This window comes from Phaethon aethereus (genome assembly GCF_964289735.1).
Source record: "Phaethon aethereus genome assembly, chromosome: 10".
In the NCBI taxonomy this organism is placed as follows: Eukaryota; Metazoa; Chordata; class Aves; order Phaethontiformes; family Phaethontidae; genus Phaethon; species Phaethon aethereus.
The window spans coordinates 7,416,216-7,438,035 of NC_138586.1; the positions used below are offsets into that span (position 1 = coordinate 7,416,216).

The window sequence follows — 21,820 nt, forward strand, 5'->3', positions numbered from 1 at the left end:
GGCTATTCAGTATTGAAAAGCACCTAAAATAATGAAATTTTAAGTTCCAATAGCATAGTCCTTTCAGACTAGTTGCACCTCTCCCATTCAGTATACACTTGCTATTCATATTGTTTATATCCATTCAGCAAACGAGATACAAGATTTATTCATTCCTGGCACGGGTGTCTCAATACTAAAACCACGCAACACACAGAGATGCTGGTACCTGTAGTTCAGCATGTCTTTCTTGCAAAGTTCCTTAAAAAAGGTAGTGTGTATATGTGCAATGGACACTCTGATGTCAGTTTTCAAGAGCTGATTTCCTTGGCTCAAAATTTTCCCTTCGGAGGAGTTTTAATTCTCTCAGTTCTTGTGGCTGTAAACTCTGGTCCACCCCAGGAGTTAGCTTGTAATTTAAAGGAGATTCGATATAACCATTTCTGTACAGACAGACCCGCTTGCAGAATTCAAAGGTGCTAAACATAACACCGAAGTATGGGACAATCTGACAAAATAAAAAAAAAAAAAGCAACACAATATAAAAAAGCAATAGTAGACTCACTGCTAGCATTCTTAGCTTAGATGTTCTTAAAAAAGGAAACTTCTAGGACTTCAAATCTGATCTCATCTTCTAATAGAGCTGTACTAATTTATATAAAACCAGAGTCTCACCTCCAACTAGGCTAGCACCTGCAGCATGCTAAAAGCAGGAGTTTATTATTGGTACATAACTAATTATAACAATATTGTGAGAAACAAGGTCTGTGCTAGCCTATAGATTATTACAATTTGTCAAATACCTAAGCAAATCCTAAGCAACCTCAGCAAATCCTGGTAGGAAATGTGGGATTTAGTCTACATACAGCAGAGTGACTGAAAATTTTTCTTCTTTTATCCCATGCAGCACCAACAGTTCTGGTGCCATGTGGCTTTATACCAGCCAAGGTAGGGCCAGGCACAGGCAGGCCATCACAATCAATCACGTTATCACTCAATTACCACTCATTAGCTGACCTGTAGTAATCCATGTAGGTAGTCCCCACCACAGCACTATAAAACGTATTTATGTAAACTTAATTACCTCTGTTTAAACTACTGTGCTTTATTTCATGCTTTCAACTTGGCAAGAGCTGTAGTAACTGATACACATGCGTTAAATAGCTGGTCAAAAGTACTACTTTTGACTTCTGGGGAAGTGACTTATACAAGCCCAATTTTCTTTACAGCTGGGTACAACATGTCAAATTCCTGGAGCTCAGCTGAGAAGCAGAACTTGTTTAGCTGTCGTAAGTGGATGACTTGCAATCCCCCATCCTTACCCTGGCTTGTGTGTTAGCAGCAACTCCCTTCTGTAAGGACATTCAAATGAACTTGAAAGTAGTGACATCTAGAAGCCAAACTTACATTTTGGGAAGTATGACCAAACCAAGTTCCAAAGCTGGTTTATAATCTGCCCGAAGTGATACCTGTTCTGTCACAGCCTCTGTCTATAAGTACAGAGGCATGCCATAAGCTTTATAACCCCAACTGTCCAAAAGCGTGTCTTGATTACTTCGGAATAGTCTTTGATTGGGATGAAAGCAAAACCTCACCTTGAGGAGACTGGGTGTGAGTCCACTCCAAAGTCCAAGCACACCTTTGTTCTTCACAGTTTGCCGGAAACAGTCAGCCATGCCAGTAAAATGGACATCAACTGCTCCATAGTGGGGAAGCCAAGGACTCTGAGCCTGTTCAAGAGACACCCAGGGGGATTTAGAACAAGCAAAGGTAAAACCAAAGTGATTAAAGACAATTATTTTCTCCATTCTGGTACATGAGGAACACTTAATGCCAGGTTTCAACAGACTGATCTGGATTCTTCCATCAACCAAAAAGAATCAGCTATTTTGCCTTGAAATACAAACTAAAAAGGGAGGGAATTCACTCTCTCATAGGTACGAAACAGAGCAGTAATTTCACACGGCACTTCCTTTTGTGTCATGTCACTACTAGAAATAAATCCCACCATCCGAACCAGAGCCACATAACGCATCAGCCCCACGTCTGCCAGCTGCTCAGGTCTGGGGAGAGGTATTTCACATCACCGGCAGTGGAGCACCTACAAGAGGCAAGCTTGGGGCTGGCCCCAGATGCCACACTGCCTTCCTGTAATTCTGATCAAAAAGAAGAGCGTGGTGACTTCGCTCCGGCTGCTGAGGCTGTGTCCACATGGCAATGAGAAGGGTGGACAGTACTACAGGTTGAATAGCACCAGCACAGCAGAAACAGAAGAACAGAGATTTCAGCCCAGGCTGCACAAGCCCACCAAGGGCTGTAGGTCAGCAGTTGGTGCCTGCACTCCTGTATCTTTGCTACATGGTCAGTTGATCCAGGTTGGTTAAAGTTAGCTTGGGAGCATCCTGCCAGACTGCGGCTACATTTCCAACTGCAGTACAGACAGGGTCTGCTCACATGGAGGAAGTGCAGTGGGTCATTTTTAACAGCAAAATCCTTCCTTCGTTAATCTCCTATTGCGTTAGCACAGACAGGATAACCTGACCTTGAATAATCCCATCCTCATCCATCTGCACCCATGCAGTCATGGGTTTATTTTGCATTGGCAAATCAGGGTTTCACTCAAACACATGGCAAGTGACGCTTCTCAGTCAGGAGCGTGTGGGGACCCCAGGACACAGGTTGATGACTTGCGCGTGCAAGCTGATCACCACAGGACGGAAGTTTGATAAAAATGGGACTTGTACAGTTAACTGCTTGGTGAATATGGATATCATTATCCCCTTGTTGGTTTGAAACACCATGTGCATTTATTGCCTCATTGGCCAGACTAACCTACAGCTTCTCAGAGCTGCTAAGCCTATGACAAGCCTCTCAAACTGAGAAGTGGTGATGACATTTTCTAGATGCCTCAGCTATAGTATTTCAAATACTTGGCAACTTAGATGCTGGAAATGGAAACAGATCAAAACTCGTGCTCCAGGTATATAAGGGAAGTTGCTAATCAAATAGTTTTAATGCTGTTGCACCCCCTTGTGCTACTGGCAGGTCTACTGCTAAAATTTAGAAGCTAACAAAACCCTCTAATCACCCCACACACTAACTGCATAGTCTTCTTTATCGACCAAAAAAAAAAAAAAAAAATCACATATCGTGATTTTTTTTCCTCACTTTTTTTGTGCATGATTGAAATGCATGTGAAATACTTCTGATGGCAGGTAACAGGTAAAACCATACAGTTTCCTTTTGACAGGGCTTTGGGAGGGGGTTTTGGGAAAGCAGCTGTCTGCACTGAGAAGGAAGGCAATAGGCTTCCACCACATCCTGATTTGTTGTCTTCTGGATCCCCTTTATCATGTCCTGGCTCTTTTGCCCCAGACAAGAGTAGGGCTGAGGATTTAATCCCTGGTCTTATACACTTTAAGGAGGAGAGAACAGAAGCATTTCCTTCTCTCTGAAGTTTCTCAACAGTGTACCCGATTTGTAAGAGAGGGACCACATTTGTGGGGGAGAAAGTATTTCAACTGTTCTCATTGCTTGTCCCCTTTGTGTCCACATTGGCCTTGCTAACTCCACGGGGCTACAGCTCCTTCTGTAATTCTTAACTGTGGTGCGAGCTCCCACATCTTCCTGTTTCAGGCCTCAGAGAGGCAGGCATTGTGGGATTTAACTGCTGTGATTTTACAGTATTACCAGCCCTGCCTTTGCAGGTAGTTCAAGGTAACGGAGCTAGTCTGGTAGCCAAGGGTCATGCAGATCTTCACTTATACTCATTTGCTGCAAGGAAGCTCAGCTGTCTGCTTGGCTCTGTTACTTGAGGGGTGTAAGGCTTAAAAAGCAATAGCTAAATCCAACACTGAGAAAGAGAGACATAACCTTTCAAGCCTTAATCCACAGTACTTAAACTCCTGCACAAAGACTCTCATAATTGTACTGTAGAATATGCTGAGTGCTGCAACTGAGATTTCAGGGACCAGTTCCACTAAAAATGGTGATATTCACAGAATCACTAGGTTGGAAAGGACCTTCAAGATCATCAAGACCAACCATTAACCCAGCGCCACCATGTTCCCTATACCATGTCCTGAAGTGCCACATCCACACGTTTTTTGAACACTTCCAGAGATGGCGACTCCACCACCTCCCTGGGCAGCCTGTTCCAATGCCTGACCACTCTCTCGGTGAAGAAATTTTTCCTAATATCCAATCTAAACCTCCCCTGGCGCAACTTGAGGCCATTTCCTCTTGTCCTATCACTAGTTACTTGGGAGAAGAGGCCAACACCCTCGTCGCCACAACCCCCTTCCAGGTTAGTTGTAGAGGGCAATAAGGTCTCCCCTCAGCCTCCTCTTCTCCAGACTGAAAAAGCCCAGTTCCCTCAGGCACTCCTCATAAGACTTGTGCTCCAGACCCCTCACCAGCTTCGTTGCCCTTCTCTGGACACACTCCAGCACCTCAACATCCTTCTTGTAGTGAGGGGCCCAAAACTGAACACAGGATTCAAGGTGTGGCCTCACCAGTGCCGAGTACAGGTGCACAATCACTGCCCTACTTCTGCTGGCCACACTATTCCTGATACAGGCCAGGATGCTGTTGGCCTTCTTGGCCACCTGGGCACACTGCCGGCTCATGTTCAGCCGGCTGTCAACCAGCACCCCCAGGTCCCTTTCCGCCAGGCAGCTCTCCAGCCACTCCTCCCCAAGCCTGTAGCGTTGCATGGGGGTTGTTGTGGCCGAAGTGCAGGACCCTGCACTTGGCCTTATTAAACCTCATACAGTTGACCTCAGCCCATCGATCCAGCCTGTCCAGATCCCTCTGCAGAGCCCTCCTACCCTCCAGCAGATCAACACTCCCACCCAACTTGGTGTCATCTGCAAACTTAATGAGGAAGCACTTGATTCCCTCATCCCAATCATCTATAAAGATATTGAACAAGACCGGCCCCAGGACCAAGCCCTGGGGAACACCGCTTGTGACCGGCTGCCAGCCAGATTTAATGCCATTCACCACAACTCTCTGGGCTTGGCCATCCAGCCAGTTCCTCACCCAGCGAAGAGTAAACCTGTCTAAGCCACAAGCCGCCAGTTTCTCCAGGAGAACGCTGTGGGAGATGCCTTCAAAGGCTTTACTAAAGTCCAGGTAGACAACATCCACAACCTTTCCTTCATCCACTAGGCGGGTCACGTGGTCATAGAAGGAGATCAGGTTGGTCAAGCAGGACCTGCCTTTCATGAACCCATGCTGGCTGGGCCTGATCCCTTGGTTGTCCTGCAGATGCCCTGTGAGCATATTACCACCAGGGATGCTTAGAAGAGCACCCAAATGATGTAAGTATCCTTAAAAATGCAAAAGCAGTCATAAGGAGAGCTGGATTCAAAACCCTGTTCTGCCTTCTGGACTGTCAGCCAGTTTCCACAAACTATTTTGGTAAAGGAAGTTACAGGCAGCCAAGCAGTGAAGAGCGACAGGTTTCCTAAAACACTGCAGGAAAGCAGGAATGCTGTTAACATGCGATTCCCTTCCCTTTTAAGTCCCTTTGTGGTAGGCAGGGCATGACCTGCCAGAATTGACTTAATCCCCTTGGTTACTGTATACCTTGCAAAGGCACATATCAAAGGGTTTTGATTACAGTACTCCTGCCTACAACACCAAGACAATCGATAAGCACACTGCAGGTTTCAGTAAGATTCTGCATGCAGTAAACACGTCCAGAAGACAGTTAAAAAGGAACAGATAAGTCAAACCCCCAGATTTCTAATTTGCCCACAGACATTGACCTCTTAAAGAGATTTCCTGAAAGATTATTTATAGTAACATTCACTACGGTTACAGCCATTTTCAAGATTTCAGTCTGTAGGGTGAGGGATGCTTTGCCAGTCTTTCTGCTTTACAGGAGCAGTATGTTTCTAGGACTCGGGACACAGTATTTAAATAGCAATTGTCCACAGAATCTCAGAATCACTTACTGCAAAAGGAAAACTAAAAATTGGATCAGTGTGTAGCTAAAACTTCAGTATTTTGTAACACAGCTAAACAAAGTTAAAACGTATTAATAAAAGAAAAAAATTAGGAAGGCATTTCATTTGGCACTGTTTTAAATTAAAAAAATAGCTGTGGGTTTTGGGTGGTTCTGCATGATCTAAGCACATCTACAACACCACAATCCTCGCAACCGCCCTATGGCACCAGAGTCAGAAAATGCAAGTAACCAAACAGATCAAACTAGTTTCTCTTCCTTTTTTTCCAGAAACCTACTATGACATACACACCAAACAGCTAATCTCATACCAAAAAGATCAGGTTTATGGCAGAGACGTTTCACACCATGCACCTCAAAGCAGCCTAAATTCCTTTCTTTTGATAACCCTTAGCACTACGGGCTGCTGCATGGAAACCTGTTTGTTATGAACGTTTTTAAAGACTTCCTTGCCCCCAGCTACGGCTGCCTCATGCTGCACAAGGCTGGAGATACAGTACAGCCCACTGTGCTGATAATTGAGTGTCAAGCTGTTAGTAGTAGTAGCGGGGCTAAGTTGCTATCTTTTTACCCCTGACGGACAAGGGGTTCTCTAGATCATTAAAGCACATCAAATGCAGAACTGGCTCTACCTGCTCTCTCACAAGCACAATCTTTTAGTATCCAGAGGCCACCAAGTCACCATGATACATCCCCAAAGTTAGCTCTCTGTTCTATTTTGACAGTGTAAACCCAAGAGAGACAGACATATATATATATAAAAAACAGACATATATATATATATAAAAAAACACAACTACCTGCACTCACATTTTTTAAATAAAATATTTAAGTAAGGGTGAAGTGTTGTGACAAAACTCAAGTTAATTGTTAAAGTTAATTGTTAAAGTTAATTGTTACCTGAAGACTCTTCAGACACCATCTTGCCCACTGTCTGGGTCATGAGGTGACTGCGAGAACAACACAGTCCCCTTTTGGGGACTCTTTATAAATCACAGACCCTTATAAAGAATTTCCCTTCAATGACCTTCTGCAGCCCCTCTTCTCCTCCTCCTCCTCCTCTCAGCATTGAGGGACAGATGTAATTCACCACAGCTGCAGTGGGAACCCTGCCCATCAAAAGATCAATCACCTGAATCTTTCCAAGATTCCCAGTAGCCACACCAAGAGCAAGCAGAGACCACCGGGTTCAGGAAATGGCAGATGTGGTGGTTTGGCCACTTGAGCCTGTGCAGATACAAAATTCCCACTTGTACATTAGGACATTTTGGTTTGCAACTATCTGAATTTACATGTATCAGAGACTATTTGGAAATATTTCCCTCTCAATTCATGTACTTCTCCACTCCCCTCCATTCATAAAGTTTGTTGGTACAAAGATTTGCTATTTCTTTTGGGGTTTTTTTGGAGTATGTAGTACTGTTGGCACAGAATATGAAAGATCAACTAACAGCGAATAGCTGCCATAGGTGGTATGCTATCTTGATGGTAGACACAGTAAAATTGCTTGTTATTTATATATTTTCAACAGATTCAGGTGTCCTACACTTCTAATCAATTAAAAAAAAAATATAGGCAGGCACTTTACAACACAGCTCAAGAGTTCATGCTGTTAATCTGGAAGCTAAAATAAGAAGTCTTTGCAGTCTGGGTTAATAAGGACACATGCAATGGGCAAGTGTAACTGTAGTTCAAAGAAGACTGAAGGACAAATATTGCAGTTTTCTTTCCAATGCCACTACAGTCAACAGAAATTTCACTCAAGAGAAGGCTGCATGCTCGAAAGAGTATTTCATCTCATTCAAATAAGAAAGAATTAAAATGTAAATAAGTATTAATAATGGGGGGAAAAGCATGCATTCTCTTGGGCTAATCAATCCTTGCTCCTGGAGGACAGCCCTACTCAGTAGTCATTGTCTTTTCTGCGTAAGTGGTTTGTTAATGCTGACTTACCCCTGGTTAAAGTCCACCAAAGGTACTCAGGCATGTAGGAAGGTGACAAGCTATCAGGAGGCAATCGGTTCCAGAGCAGCACAGCAGAGCAGCTGACCTCCAGCTTCCTGCACTCTAGGAACATGTTGTCCTTTCCTCTGTAACCTGAACTGGGGCCAAATCATCTCGCCGCTCTGAGATCAACGGCACTCAGTGAGCAAAACAGTTTACTGCTTGCTCAAAAGTTTGACTCTTAGCTTTAAATACATTACTACCCGGCCTCTTGTACCCTGGGGCTTCACGGTTTGTTGCAGAATCCCTCCTTTGCTACTGAACCTAAGCTTTCCCTGCTTTTAACACCTGCAGGATGCATAAATCTTTGATATGGAATATAGAGGTCTTTTTCCTCAAGGCAGCCCAAACCCTTGCATGGACACCGCTGGGTAGTTTCCGAATGTCTCATGATGGTTCAGCTCAATCCTGTGCACCATTTTCATAGAATCTTTGGGTTGGAAGGGACCCTTAAAGGTCATCTAGTCCAACCCCCTGCAATGAGCAGGGACATCTACCACTAGATCAGGTTGCTCAGAGCATCGTCCAGCCTGACCTGGAATAAATTTTCATGCACATTAGCACTAGTTTATTTAATGGTGCCAACCCTTAGGAAGACTAGCCTGGTCCCACACTTCACACAGTGAACAGCAAGGCTAGCTCCCACATCTCCTGCTGTCTGTGTAGGAACTGAGGAGAAAATGAATGTTTTACAGGCTTGGGGTTTTACAGGCTTAGGGCTTTACAGAGGACATATTTCCATTTGCCTTACGTAGATGAAGTCAGGAATTACACCAAATAAAAATAAATCAGATATAAAAGAAAAGAGTGTCCATAATATTTTAGCTCCTGTTTATGGCATATTTTGCATAATTAATCACCTTACATGTCACAGGCACACCATTCTAAGCACAGAAAAATGGATACAAGGCTTTCCTGTATAAATGACAAAGAGTACTCATGTAGGGGTAACAGTGATAGCTGGAGATATTACTGTCTTCCCGCTGAAAATTATGGCTATAATAGTTGTGTGCGCACAGCAGCATACCCTAACCCGTGCCAGGCCCCATCAGCTGGGTGACCTTACTGAGTTTAAACAGGTGGGCTGAGTTAACCCATCTGACTCGGTCCGAAGCAGATTACAGAGCTCCTGCTCATACCATATTGATCACAGAACTGTGGAGGCTGTGAGCAGCAGCCATGCTCTGCTGGCACTACCAGATCTAGGACTGGGAGTGTGGCAGCCACTGCAGCGTCTAGGAAAATCATTTGGAGAGAATTGCATTCTGCCCTCCCTCAGGGCTTCCTGCATTTCAAAGGGGTACAGCGAGTTTTCCTGTTTTTCTTCAGCAGACCACCGTGCTGCAGTGCTAAGCTACAGCTCTAATCGACCTCAGAGCGAGTATTCACGGAATCACAGAATCATTAAGGTTGGAAAAGACCTTTAAGATCATCAAGTCCAACCATCAACCCAACACCACCATGCCAACTAAACCATGTCCTGAAGTGCCACGTCCACACGTTTTTTGAACACTTCCAGTGATACATACTCATCACACGACAGCTCCTTGGATGAACGGGGTTAAAGACCACTTAACTTGGCACGAGCTGTCACAAGTCAGACCTGACTGTTAGATCAGCCAAGTCCTGCTTCTGATTCCTGATTTATGATTCTTCCCTTTTATCCAGTTTTTCCACTGGTACTGTTCAGTGTTTCAACCTCACAGACAGGCAGTCTTTATGATTCTCTCCTGTGGAAGTCCGGCGATCAAAGAGAAATGCTTCTGAGGTTTGTTCAGATGCACAAAAGCTGATCTAGGCTGTTAAAGAAGGCAAAAGCCATGTTACGTTCCAAAGCTTTTTTCACGCCTTGTCTCAACCATTTACTGGACCAAGTACTTCCCAAAGCAATAGGGCAGTATTCTGCAACAGTCTCAGAGAAAGTGGTATAAAATATCTCTATAGCAACATCAACGAAACAACAAAAAATGCTGGTAGCTCAAAGCATTTAGACCTAGGGAAAAAGAGAAGGAAGGAGGGGGTCTTACCAAAAACAGAATCTGACATCTATTATCTATTTGCTAATAATCAGAGGAGTCAGTCTGGTCCCAAGCTCAAGTACCACCCAGGGCATGGGGTCCTGGCTGATGCCTGAACCCCAGCAGCAGGGAGACGGAGAGAGCGTGAGATCATAGAGAGAAGTAAGAAAAGTAAGAACTCTCACTGCAGCCTCCCCCTCAAGTGAAATATTTTTGGAGTTTCGTCTCTATCTGTGCACTTGTTTTCACAAAACTTGAAAGAAGTTAATACCTGTGAAACCTCCACCCCTCTGTCAAGTTTAGCTGAAGTTGGACAGCAGGATCAAAAGTTACTGGGGGCACGGGCAGACAACTAGCAACCATCTAAGTCTTACTTCCACAGGAAATTAGACTAAAAGTAGTAATATTTTTCCTTATTTGCTTCCACAGCATGGAGTTTGCCACTCTGTGTGGTCAAATGGCTCCATCTCTGAAAATTTTCAAAGCTCAGGCTCCCATGCCGTTCACTATTAAAGGGTCTCCCTGCACGAAGTCTCAGAGCACGTATGCTTTTGAGATGTCATGTGAACCACATGACCCAAAAAGGATTTCTTATTTTTAAATCGGGTCATGACTCCAATAACTTTCATATTCCCAGCTGACAAGAACACAGATCTCACAAACAGCATGGAGACCACAGCTTGAGAGCTTTCAGAAGCTGCCATGCCAGCCCCAGTGACCATCTCCAATGACAGAGCAGTCTTTGCAAGTTACTCATGTTTAAGCAACGCAGGAGCACTGTTTCCTCACTTCAGCAGGGAGAAGGTGCTTTTCTAACTAACATGTATAATTTTATTTTCAAAAGCTTTGTTAATAACCCAGCCACTGGGTTCTTGGTAGACTGACTTCTACCATGCAAGAAACATAGTTAGGGTAATATTTTAACATAAATACTTAAATAACAGTACTACTTTTAAAGAGAGACTTCAGTATCTCCTTTAACTGACTTCAGACTAGAAATGTGCCAACAAGCCACAAGATTGCCTTTACTTTACACAGGCTACCTCACAAAGGGAATGACTCCTTAGTTTTCTCCAGGTTACTAAGAACTCATAGCATTTACATCATTTACAACAGATTTCACACTTGCAGAGCATCTTGTGTTCCAAAGAATCAAAAAAACCCCCACAAAAAAAAAAAAGGAAAACACATTGCAGATTTATAGGCAGTCCAGGCCTAACTAATTCACTTTTGTCCCTGAAGAGAGGCCACTTCTTGGATGGTGCATGGCAACAGTCTACACTAGCCAAGAACAGGGAGCCTGTTTGTTTATGGCAGTGGAGGGAATTCAAAGCCTGGATTTTAAAACAGAAAGATCACTACTGAACAATGCTTTCCCCGGAGAGATGTCCTCAAAACTTGAGGATGCTGTGCAGTCAACACCAAAAACGTGCTGAATCCTGCAGTATACTACAAGCATGCGTATTCTATATTACAAGGTTGGATGGTGAAGCTATCCCAAAGTAGCATTTACTGGCAAAGGAGAGTTTCAGACAAGTTTTAGTCACAGAAATTAAAACAAATTATACCAGAAAAACATGGGGACAGGACTGAGCTTCTGCAAACTACGCAAAGTTTGTCCATATAAACAGGTGAGGAGTGACTGTACAGTTGATGGAGTATCTGTGAAACCTTAGGGTCATCTTTGTGCATTTTGCCCAACAAAACTACTGAAGTCACAGGTCAATTTGGAACGAAGGCTGAGAAGTGCCAGCCAGGGGTATCTGAGCCTACATCTGAGGGTCATGTGCACAGAGGGAAGTGCCAGACTTGGGTATTAGGTTTACGCTGACCATTTGCATGTTTGTAGATTTTCAGTTCTACACATAGCCTGGCATCAGTGTCATTCTAATAATAATCTTCTGTATAACAGCTCTAAATTCATCTTCCCTTACTGAAATGCCAGAGCTCCGTCCAATATGCGCTTATGAAAGTCATCATAGGCAAAAAGATGATGTGGGGAAGTGGAAACATATTACCAGCGATTCCTTTAGACCCAGGCTCATTCATAGGCAGGTATTTCCCTGCTTAAGTTAAAAAAAATAGAAAAAAAAAAGTGTTCTTCTATGCAGGTCTGCAAGGTAAAAGTGCAGTACTTGAATATCACTTAGACACTGGATTTAATAAAGAACACAATATTGTGAGGTAAGGAAGGAAAGACAAGAATAACAGTCGGAAGGATATAAAGATCTGTAAGTTTTTGTTCAGAAACTGATATAGCATTAAGAGTGAGTCAGAAAAGCATTTGATATAGAACACCCCTTTAACAACCCTCTCCTTCACTAATGCTCTTCTACAGATGCACAACAAAAGCCATATTTCCATGCCGAAACATGCATACAGTACCTCTTAATTCTCTAACATGCCAATCAGGAGCAAAGTGAAAAAAGGAAGACAAAGGAATAAAATTAGGATAAGCACAACATAGACGACTCACATGTTCAGTAAGGCTCACTCGTATTAATTAATATTTGGTTTCAAAAAAACATTCAAGTATATTTAGCAAACACAGCGTCTTTGTTAAAAAAAAAGTAAACATGATAAAGATAATTCTAATAGCAGAGGGGGAAGAAGCCATGGTTACAGAGCAAATCTGACATCATAAATCATCACCAAAACACAGAGGAAGAATTTTTCACTGACAGTCAGCTCCTACTCCCACAGATGTCAGTGACAGAAGCTGCCGATGTCAAAAGTGTAGGATTCAGATATGTAAAATGAGAAAGGATGAAACAAAATTGTTACAACTGAGATTAAAAATAACACCTTGTCCTTCCTCCCATAGCAGAATTCATTTTCTAGTCTGTGCAAACAATTCAAGCATTGTCTAGGTGAGGAGATGGATGGAGCTACCTCTTCCAAGACCGCCTAGTGTGTCAGGTAAAAGACCTGAACTGGATGTTCTGGTCTCAGGCTTGTACTCCATCCCAGAATCAGAGAAGAGAGCCTTGTGTCCTAGCTTCTCAGCTTTTGAAGTTCCTGAGACTGCCTTACAAGTCCCTGGTTCCCCATCACCAACAGGTTCACTGGAAAAGGTGTCTTTGGCAATATACTACCTCCATCTGTCAGACCAGTGGGATGGCAGGAAAAGAAGAGGATTTGATACTGACCTCCACAGTGTGCTGGGTTCCTCTTCGTGCGCATTACCAGTGTTCACAGCGTCAAACCAAAGCCAGCATTTTCCTATATGCACTGCAGAGCACTCGCACCAGGCCCTGGGGTAGCCGAAGGCTTTGGTAAACCCCTCTTTTTCTTTTTATCAGCTAGAAAGGTGAATTACTGAATGGAGGCTGATCACAATATGATGTCTGAGAAAAACTGTGATCAGCAGTATCTGCTCCCCTGTTTTCTACACAACAATGAAATGTCTTGAAGCTCTGGTTTCCCCTTCTTTGTTCTCCCCCTTTCTAGGTCGCTTTGCATGATGCCTTTTCTGGTGCTGTCGTAGACATTCCTCTCTTCTGACAACCACCTTGCAAACCAAACAGGCCAGCAAGTAAGCACAAAGCAGCCCTAATCCCTGCAAGGCTGGGACATACCTTGGTGCTAACTGTGAAAAACAAACTTCTTGGATGACCTTACATGAGTTCCAGTGAGCTCTTAGTATCAGCTTGGGTGTGATTTTCAACAGCTCTCTTTTCTGGACAGGCCACTGTGACTTACGTCATTTCCAGTACCAAACAAATTATGGGCTTCCACACCTAGGCAGCCACTTCTGAAACACCTTTGCCTTATCCCATGCCTTCAGAATAAATCACTGAACAGATGGTGTCCCTCTAAGCTTGGGAAATCACTATTCAGGTGTTGCAACGCATCTGTGAGGAAAAAACCCTCTCTGTTGTTGAGCCTTTTTTCCATCCAAAGTAGTTTTAGCATATCAATTTCCTATGTATTTAGCAAATAAATCCAGTTCCCCTCTTGTTCTAGAAGTGTCAATCAGATGTTCTAAGCATCCCTTTGGTGGAAGAGTACAGCCTAGTGGCAGGAAAATGAAAGACCGGCCTGTTCCACTTCTCTACGTGCCCGTCAAGACAAAGCTGGACAGAGAACTTAACACCGCACCAGTTACAACTGAAGGTTACTTCTGAACAGGTTATGAAAACTGAACATTCAAGGAACTGATGTATTGATAGAAAATATTAAAGGAGAAACAGCAGAGTAAATGAGTTTTTTTCTTTATTCTTTAAGGAAACAGTGTTGCTGTGAGCCTAAGGATATGAAGAAAAGGAAGACTTGTAAGGAGTAACTGCTTTTCTTAGACCCACTGATACAGCTGGAAAAAATTATCACGTTTTCATGCTCAGAATCTCCTTACCACCTGAGACATAAGATACTTGATGAAAGGCTTCAGCTTAAAGCTTGAATTCTGGACACATCAGATGCATGAGCTGGTCTAATAAAAGATAGTACTTCCTCTGCTGAAGTTCTCTGTTACAAGATGGAGAGAAGCAACAAAGGCTTCTGTGCCACTGGATTTGAGCCCTGTGTGAAAAAGGGAACCGGGGGAGCAGGAGAGGTGAATTCACAGTTTCACTGACCTTTTCCTAGCTTGTGACTTACCAACCAGACTATCACTTGAGGAGGGGGAAGGGGATCTGTATAATGCTGCCACACCAAACGACTGCTGCTTTTGTAAGATCACAAAAGCTTCCCATAAATCTGCTGTCCTATGAACTGGGCTGAAAGAACAAACGCATATGCCACAGCCAGAGAACCACCAGATGACGACAGCTGTTCACTGTCACTCTACCGATGAAGTTCTAATGAAAAGTTGACATCATCAGATGAATTATGTCCGTGAGATGGAAGCTGTGGGTTGATGGTTGTTTTGTTTTGGTTTTTGTTTTTTAAAATTATTATGACTAAACTTTCAGGAGAAAGGATCAGCAAAATAATACAAAATGATACAGTAACTTGATATAACAACTCTTGTGTTGCTGATGCTCCAGGAAAGCAGCAGCACCAGCAACTGGGAAGTCACTTGTTAACCAGAGGAGTCAGAAATAAGAAGAGGATAGTCCTGACCCTTCAGACTTAATACCTGCTGTGCAAGTTTCTTGTGGTTGCCAGTACATAGGTCAGGCATAAATGGCAGACACACAGGCTCTGAAAATGACATGGATCTCATTCACCCTGCCTGCCACCAAAGGGACTGAATGCCTGTATTTGACAGAAGGTTTGCCAATTCTGAACTGTGAGAATCTGATGGAATTCCTATGAAAAAGAAAAGAAAGAAAGCTAAAGACACAGACTCTGAGAGTATACATATATCCCATAATAGTACTTGAACCCACCTTAAAAGTGTAACAACACACTTCTAAGAATAATTTTCAGACTTAAACAAAAAAAACCCAAAAAACCCAACCAATCAAACAAACACCAAAACCAATCAACCTAAAACAAAGCCTCTGTAGCTTACTGGTAAGAGAACCAAAGTGGCATTCATGATCATCTGGTTAGTCTTGTCCCAAGCTCCTGCAACAAGCACGTATAACAAGTTACTAGTAATATGAATGCTCTGTACCTGCATCTTCCTCTTGACAGTCTCAAAGGGGAAGGAAAGTGTCTGTGCCACACCAGCTGCTACACAGCCATTTATGAAGTTCTGAAGGGGAGTGAAATGAACTATGGGTTCTTGCCAGATTTTGTCCAGATTGATGTAAACAAAAAATGAGCCCGCAGAAAATGGGACAGCACCTAGAAAGCAAACCAGACAGGTGGTTTTTATCAACACACTGTACGCTAAGAAAACAGAGCTGCTCACCACATAACCTAGAAAGATGGGATGAGCCACTGCCAGTTTACACTTCACATTGCTCAAAGCAGATCAATATTTTGAAGAACTTTACTTTTTAGTCACTGGTTTACCACCAAACACCCATATTGTAGCATCTAGATGCGCTGATAGGGGCATATGTTTACATATTAAAATGTGCATATTGTCAGAATTGCTAACTGCTTTAGTCCCATGACAGGTCAGCTCTTCCTTCAGGTTCTCTCTTCTGTGACAACTCTTTCTCCAGTCCAACCCTAGCAGTTGTACAGAGTTGCCTCTTCAGTCAAGCTGATGAGGGATACTTCTGTCCTCTTTTGCTTGTTTCATGTTCTCATCAATTTTATAGTGGGATTATACATTATTATTATTATTCATTTTTTATAATGTCATCTTGGAAAAAGGTGGACTGAAAGTTAAATGGCATTTTTAAAAGCTACTGAGAGTAAATAAATAATTAGAAAGTCATTTCATGTAAAGAGAGAACATCACTAATCTTCACTTTTCACATCAGTTTTACATTACTGCTCATACTATCTTCACTGAACAGCTAGGGAGACACTCTCACACCTATGTAGGAATTAAGAACACTGTGTGTGTACGTGTATATATATTTTTTTAAAGAGTTAAATGGTGGAAATCTTGCATCCGAGCACAACTGGATCATCTATAAAAGAAGGAAAATGAGTATTTTGTTGAACACTTAACCATCCATAAAATTCTATGCACTTGGTCATAATTTTAAGCAATAAAGCTGCAGAAGAGGTAATCAGTATTGTCATGCCTTGTAAATCTACGTACCTTCTACAGAACAACATTACTATTTGCTTTTGAAGTCAAGTGAGAAAATGCACTACATAGTGCATAATACACTGCAATAAACAATGTGCAATGAGGTGGTTTTTCCCCATTGTTATTTTACCTAATATAGCTGGTGAAACGCCACGGTAGAGTGCAAGGAGTCCTTCTTGATGATAAATTTTGTAAAAAGCATGAAGAATTCCTTCATAGGATGGTTCCAGTCGGTTCTGCACAATGAGCCGTGTTTTAATTACATCAGTGGGGTAAGTCACGATGGTTGCAACCATGCCAGCCAGACTTCCTGCCATGATGGCTCTCCAGTGGGAAATATGACCCAGCTCATCCGTGAAAAGTATAACAAGCCTAAAGTAAACACATAACAGAGGTACTATTAATGATAGCATGAATAAAATGGTTTTAAACTAAAAGAGGGCAGATTTAGACTAGATAGAAGGAAGAAATTTTTCACAATGAGAGTTGTGAAACCCCGGCACAGGTTGCCCAGAGAGGTGGCAGATGCCCCATCCTTGGAAACATTCAAGGTCAGGTTGGACGGGGCTCTGAGCAATGTGCTCTAGTTGAAGATGTCCCTGCTTATGGCAGGGGGGTTGGACTAGATGACCTTTAAGTGTCCCTTCCAACCCAAACTGTCCTATGACTCTATGATTCTATAATTCTAAAACACATGAAAAATTAAGGCACATTATTCTCAATTTAATTGTTTTTCTGCGCACGAGCTCCTTCACCAGCAGGAGTTGAAACTTGATCATGTATTTCATCCACGTCATTACTATGTATAACGCCATCCAAGCATCAGAACATGTGAATGGGCAAACATGAGCAGAGTCAAAAAAAAATGCCTAAGAGCCCAAAGAGATGTTGGGTAAATCCACTCTGCACAGAAGTGCAGAAATGCAAAAGTTATAGTTAACAACTAAGTCAGGGACTGGAATATTTAACTCTGCAAATGCAATTTGTTTTGATTTTAGTGTTACTGAGCTAAAATACTTCCAGTACCTGAAAGAGCTTTTTGGAAGGCAGCTTGCACAGCTCCACCTGCACCACAGTTCCCAGCACAGACTAAGCTGACATAGCTTGAGTTGTGGTACCGTGCTGGAGGTCCAGAGCACCAATTCAACAACAAAAAAAATCTTCAAAGATATGGAGGCTAACTGTTCGGACAATTTATTTGTTAGCTTTGCAAGAGACTTTTAAAGTAATTTTTGACCACCGAATCCTCATTTGTATTTCCACTTACAGGATGAAAATTACCATGACTTAAAACATGCCTGCAAGAAATTCTCTGATCATTAGTCATCAGTTAGGGACATTGGTCCATCCCTCCCAGTCAAAGTTATCATGTAAGAAGAAAAACGTAGATAACATGGTCACAGGCCTTCCGAGAACAACTTAACCATCCTCTGTTGCTTATGTTGGGACAGAAAGGTCCACAGGGATACTTCTCTAGAGAAGACTTAGGTCCAGGCACTATTATGCTCAGGAGATTAAGTCTAAATTTGAAATTTTGAAATTGAAGCACAGAGTTTTAAAGGCTAACCTACAGCTCATGCATTTGTGATGCACAGAAGGACTGTTCTATGTACGCAGGGCACTCCTACATCAGGGAGAAGTGCTGTGAAAGCAGCAAGACACAAATAAAAAGACTCGAGGAAAGAACCTTAGCTGGAGGCAAAGAAACTTATTATTCTATTTTGGAAGCAATAACTAAACTGCCTAAACAGCAGATTTATATTCAAAGTGCTTGGTGCTACCATGTCCAGAACAAAAATTCTCAAAGATTTACAAGTCACTGCTTGCTCAGTTGATGTTTTTTTCATGTGAGCATGCATTTTCTACTTCATGACAGATCCCTGCATCTACTTGTCTCATGCCCTGGAGAGAGCCCAGAGCAGAAGGACTAGCCAAGCAGCAGCGAAAGGGCATAAACTTTTTTTCTTATGTGTCTTGCACAGTCCCTAAAGCAACACAGCCTGATTTTCCTGTGTGTGCACTCATGCGTGGGGAGGGTGGCGGGGTGTCCCCAGGCACTACCCAGATAACATTTAAAACTGCCACGGAGAGACAGAGTCTGCGCACAGTAACCGCAGAGGGAGTGCAGAGTCCGCTAAACCCCCTTCCCCAGCCAGCTCCCCCGCACCCCCCGTTCTGGGGCTGCCAACGCTGCTCAGCCCAGGTCCTTCTGCAACTGGCATTACTACCTCCTTAAGTTACTGTGTAACATTTCTCTTTTTCTGTTTCTTGCCTTTATATACACTGTTCTCCCACTAGAAAATACATTTAAAAATCCATAAAGATTTTTAATCAATTCATATCAAGAAATACCTGTAGGCAGTTTTTATTTAATTTCATGGTAGCCTACTTCCACTTGTAGTTCAAAAAAACACCCTGTGCAAACTAGAGACAAATCACAGCCTTGCAAAGGGAATACACTGTTTCAAGATGAACAAACAATGACGTTAGTCATTTTGCTCAAAATCGACTAGTTTATACTGATGCAACACAGTGACTCTTCCGGGAACTTTAAATCACCTTTACATCACTGTTTCTGCCTTCCCACTGCCATTATCCCTCCCTTTGTTTGACCACCATGTGCATTACAAGCCGAAGGACGCAACAAAGCTGCCCAGTTGCAGCGTTGCTTTATCTATCCTTTCCCGAAAGGCGCGGGCAGAGCCGGGAGGATGACTCTTGCTCAGCCAGATGAGTAACAAGCCCCAGTGCAGCGTCAGCCCGAGCGAGATCTGCAGCAGGCTGGATTGGCTGGCGCAGGCTGAGCCCATGCTTCTCCCCACCCAGCACGGCCCGTGAACTGGAATAACCCATCACCCAGCTGGGCAGAAATGTCAAGTTCATACTGTGCACAACAGCTGACTTTAATAAAAAAAAAAAAAAAAGACACTCAACCCTCGAAGTGGCAAAACACTGATGCGTGCCAACAGTCAGGCACCCCTTTCAAAGGTTGAAAGGTAACTGTCAGCAAAAGGGAATGAGAGGAAAGAGCGCAGAAATATTTCAATCACGATTTTGTTGTTATTTTCTTTGATACAAACAACATAAATACTTGGAAGCGTATAAATGAATAAAATAAACTGGTTGCAAAGAACAGACATCTCAGCCACATTTGTAGGCAGCATTCCATTTCTAAAGGAATCTAGCTGAACAGAAGAGATTTAACAGACTGTCAACCCTTCATCACTTGAAGAACCCCGATGACTTTCTAAGCAGTGGCTGGCACATCACCGGGCCCCAGGAGCTGCTACGCGCCAAATAAACTAAACAAATGAAGCGGTGAAGGTGCTAGCCAGGGTACATGTCTTTGGGGAAAGGGGACACACGACCAGCCACCCAGCTGAGACGCTGGCGTTAAGGTGCCCCTGCGGACGGAGCTCTCCTCTCCACCGCCTCCTCTTCTGTAACGGACACGAAAGGTAGAGGGAGCGCGCCCCTCCCGCGGAGCCCCGGCCCGGGCCGCTCGCTTACCGGCGGGAGGCGGCGAGCTGCAGCGCGCTGTAGGGGAAGAGGCGCAGGCAGGCGGTGAGGTTCCCCTTCCAGAGGGCCCGCACGCCCTCGGCGCGGCACAGACTTTGCCCGGCGCCGCGCAGCCCCCGCCGGCAGTGCCAGGTGCCCACCTGCGCCAGCACCGTCAGCAGCTCCAGCGGCGCCGTCAGGCTGAGGCTCAGCGCGCCCGCCAGCCCGGCGCAGCCCAGCCGCTGCAGGGCGGTCACCCGGCCGTCCCGCCGCCAGGTGGCCATGGCCCCGCGCGGCCCCGGCCGGCGGCGCGGCTCGGCGGCACTGCGGGCGCTCGCGGCGGCCCGTCCGGCCCGGCCCGGCCCGGCTCGGCCCGGCGGGGCGCGGCCAGCGCGAGGGGCGGTGCCGCCCGCCTCGGCCGCCGGAGGGCGCTGTGCGGCGGCGCTCCGCCCGGCCCGGCCCTCGGCCCCGGTGCGCTGCATGAGGCGGAAGGGAAAACGCGGGACGGGCGGAGCGGGCCGCTGCGTACCTGGGCCGCCCGGCTCCGGCTGCCGCCCGTGTGCGTTGGGTTGGTGCGCACGGAGAGCGCCTGCCGCCGTCGGCACCCTCTGCAAACTGCCGCAGGCCAGCGAGCCTGGGACCCGGACGGGCCTACGCGCGGGCAGCCAGGGTGGCGGGGGACCCAGAGCGCTCGCTGCTCCACCTTGTACTTAAATTCACGTAGTATTACATTATTTGCATTTATGTAACATTAAAAAAAAAAAAAAAAAAGCCCTCACAGCAGTGACCTAGGTGCATTCAGGACACTTCCCTTTGTCTTTAAACATATTTCCACAGTGATCAAAGGCATCCATGGGTTACGGTTCACTTCCTGCACTACTAGCCAAAATTGCTGCTGCCTAAATAGTGAGTTCTGCTTCTGAAGCCCTGGGCGTTGACGCTGAAACTGAGGAACTGAGTAAACATCGTTAATAAGATTGACGAGATCAATTAGTCCAGGCTTTGTTGCTGTGTGACCAGAGAAAAGGGGAAAAAGGCATGGGGAGGGGAAAGGAGAAAGTGGAAAGGAGACAGAAGTAGTGACCAGGACCTATGGCGTGAGGAGGTAACAGCTCTCAAGCAGGCAGTAGCAATGAGTTGCTCCAGAACAGGATGTCTGCTCTGTTTCTTGTAATATACAAAAAGCCCCAAACCAAAAAATACCCAAATTGAAACCTTAATTAGTCTACATTCAGTACCTTTTTTACAGTGCATTCAACAAAAGAGTGTAAGATGCCCCTTAGCCCACCTTTGGCAAGAATGCTCTGCTGCTGATCCAATAGAGTATTCCCAAATCAATAAAAGAGCTAAAAGACATCTCTCCAGTTGCCAGGAACTCAACTATTTATGGTGTCGTACTTCCTTGGTGGGAAGGAAGTGTTTAATCGCCAGGGAGGGGAAAAAACTCAACTATTTAATGGAAAAATTCAAAACAATAATAAATGGATATAAACTTGCTATACATTAACACTGCTTAGAAATGGAAGACTTCTAACCATAAAAGGGTGTTATTTCTTCTAGAGGTTTGCCTTTCTTGCTCATCTGCACAAGAAAAACCTCAGCTTAAGATTCTTCCTGGGCACAGTTTTTTTCCATCCAATCTTCCCATTTCCATTACTCTTTTTTGAATGAGTTTTTACATACTTGTTCTGGCTGATAAAATGAATCAGCAGATGACCTCAGCCTTCCACAGCACAATCTAAT

At 44.2% G+C, this 21,820-nt stretch overlaps 1 protein-coding gene across 1 annotated transcript; it reads right to left on the reverse strand.

The window, feature by feature from the left end:
* On the reverse strand, positions 1-20,361 carry SLC25A43 (solute carrier family 25 member 43; the record flags this gene model as incomplete). Its single annotated transcript, XM_082004090.1, has 5 exons — positions 1-487; positions 1,575-1,709; positions 15,539-15,711; positions 16,710-16,951; positions 20,090-20,361. The coding sequence occupies 5 exons, from the start codon at positions 20,359-20,361 to the stop codon at positions 284-286; spliced, it is 1,026 nt and encodes a 341-aa protein (XP_081860216.1). The 3' UTR covers positions 1-283.
* Between the last annotated feature and the right edge of the window lie 1,459 nt (positions 20,362-21,820).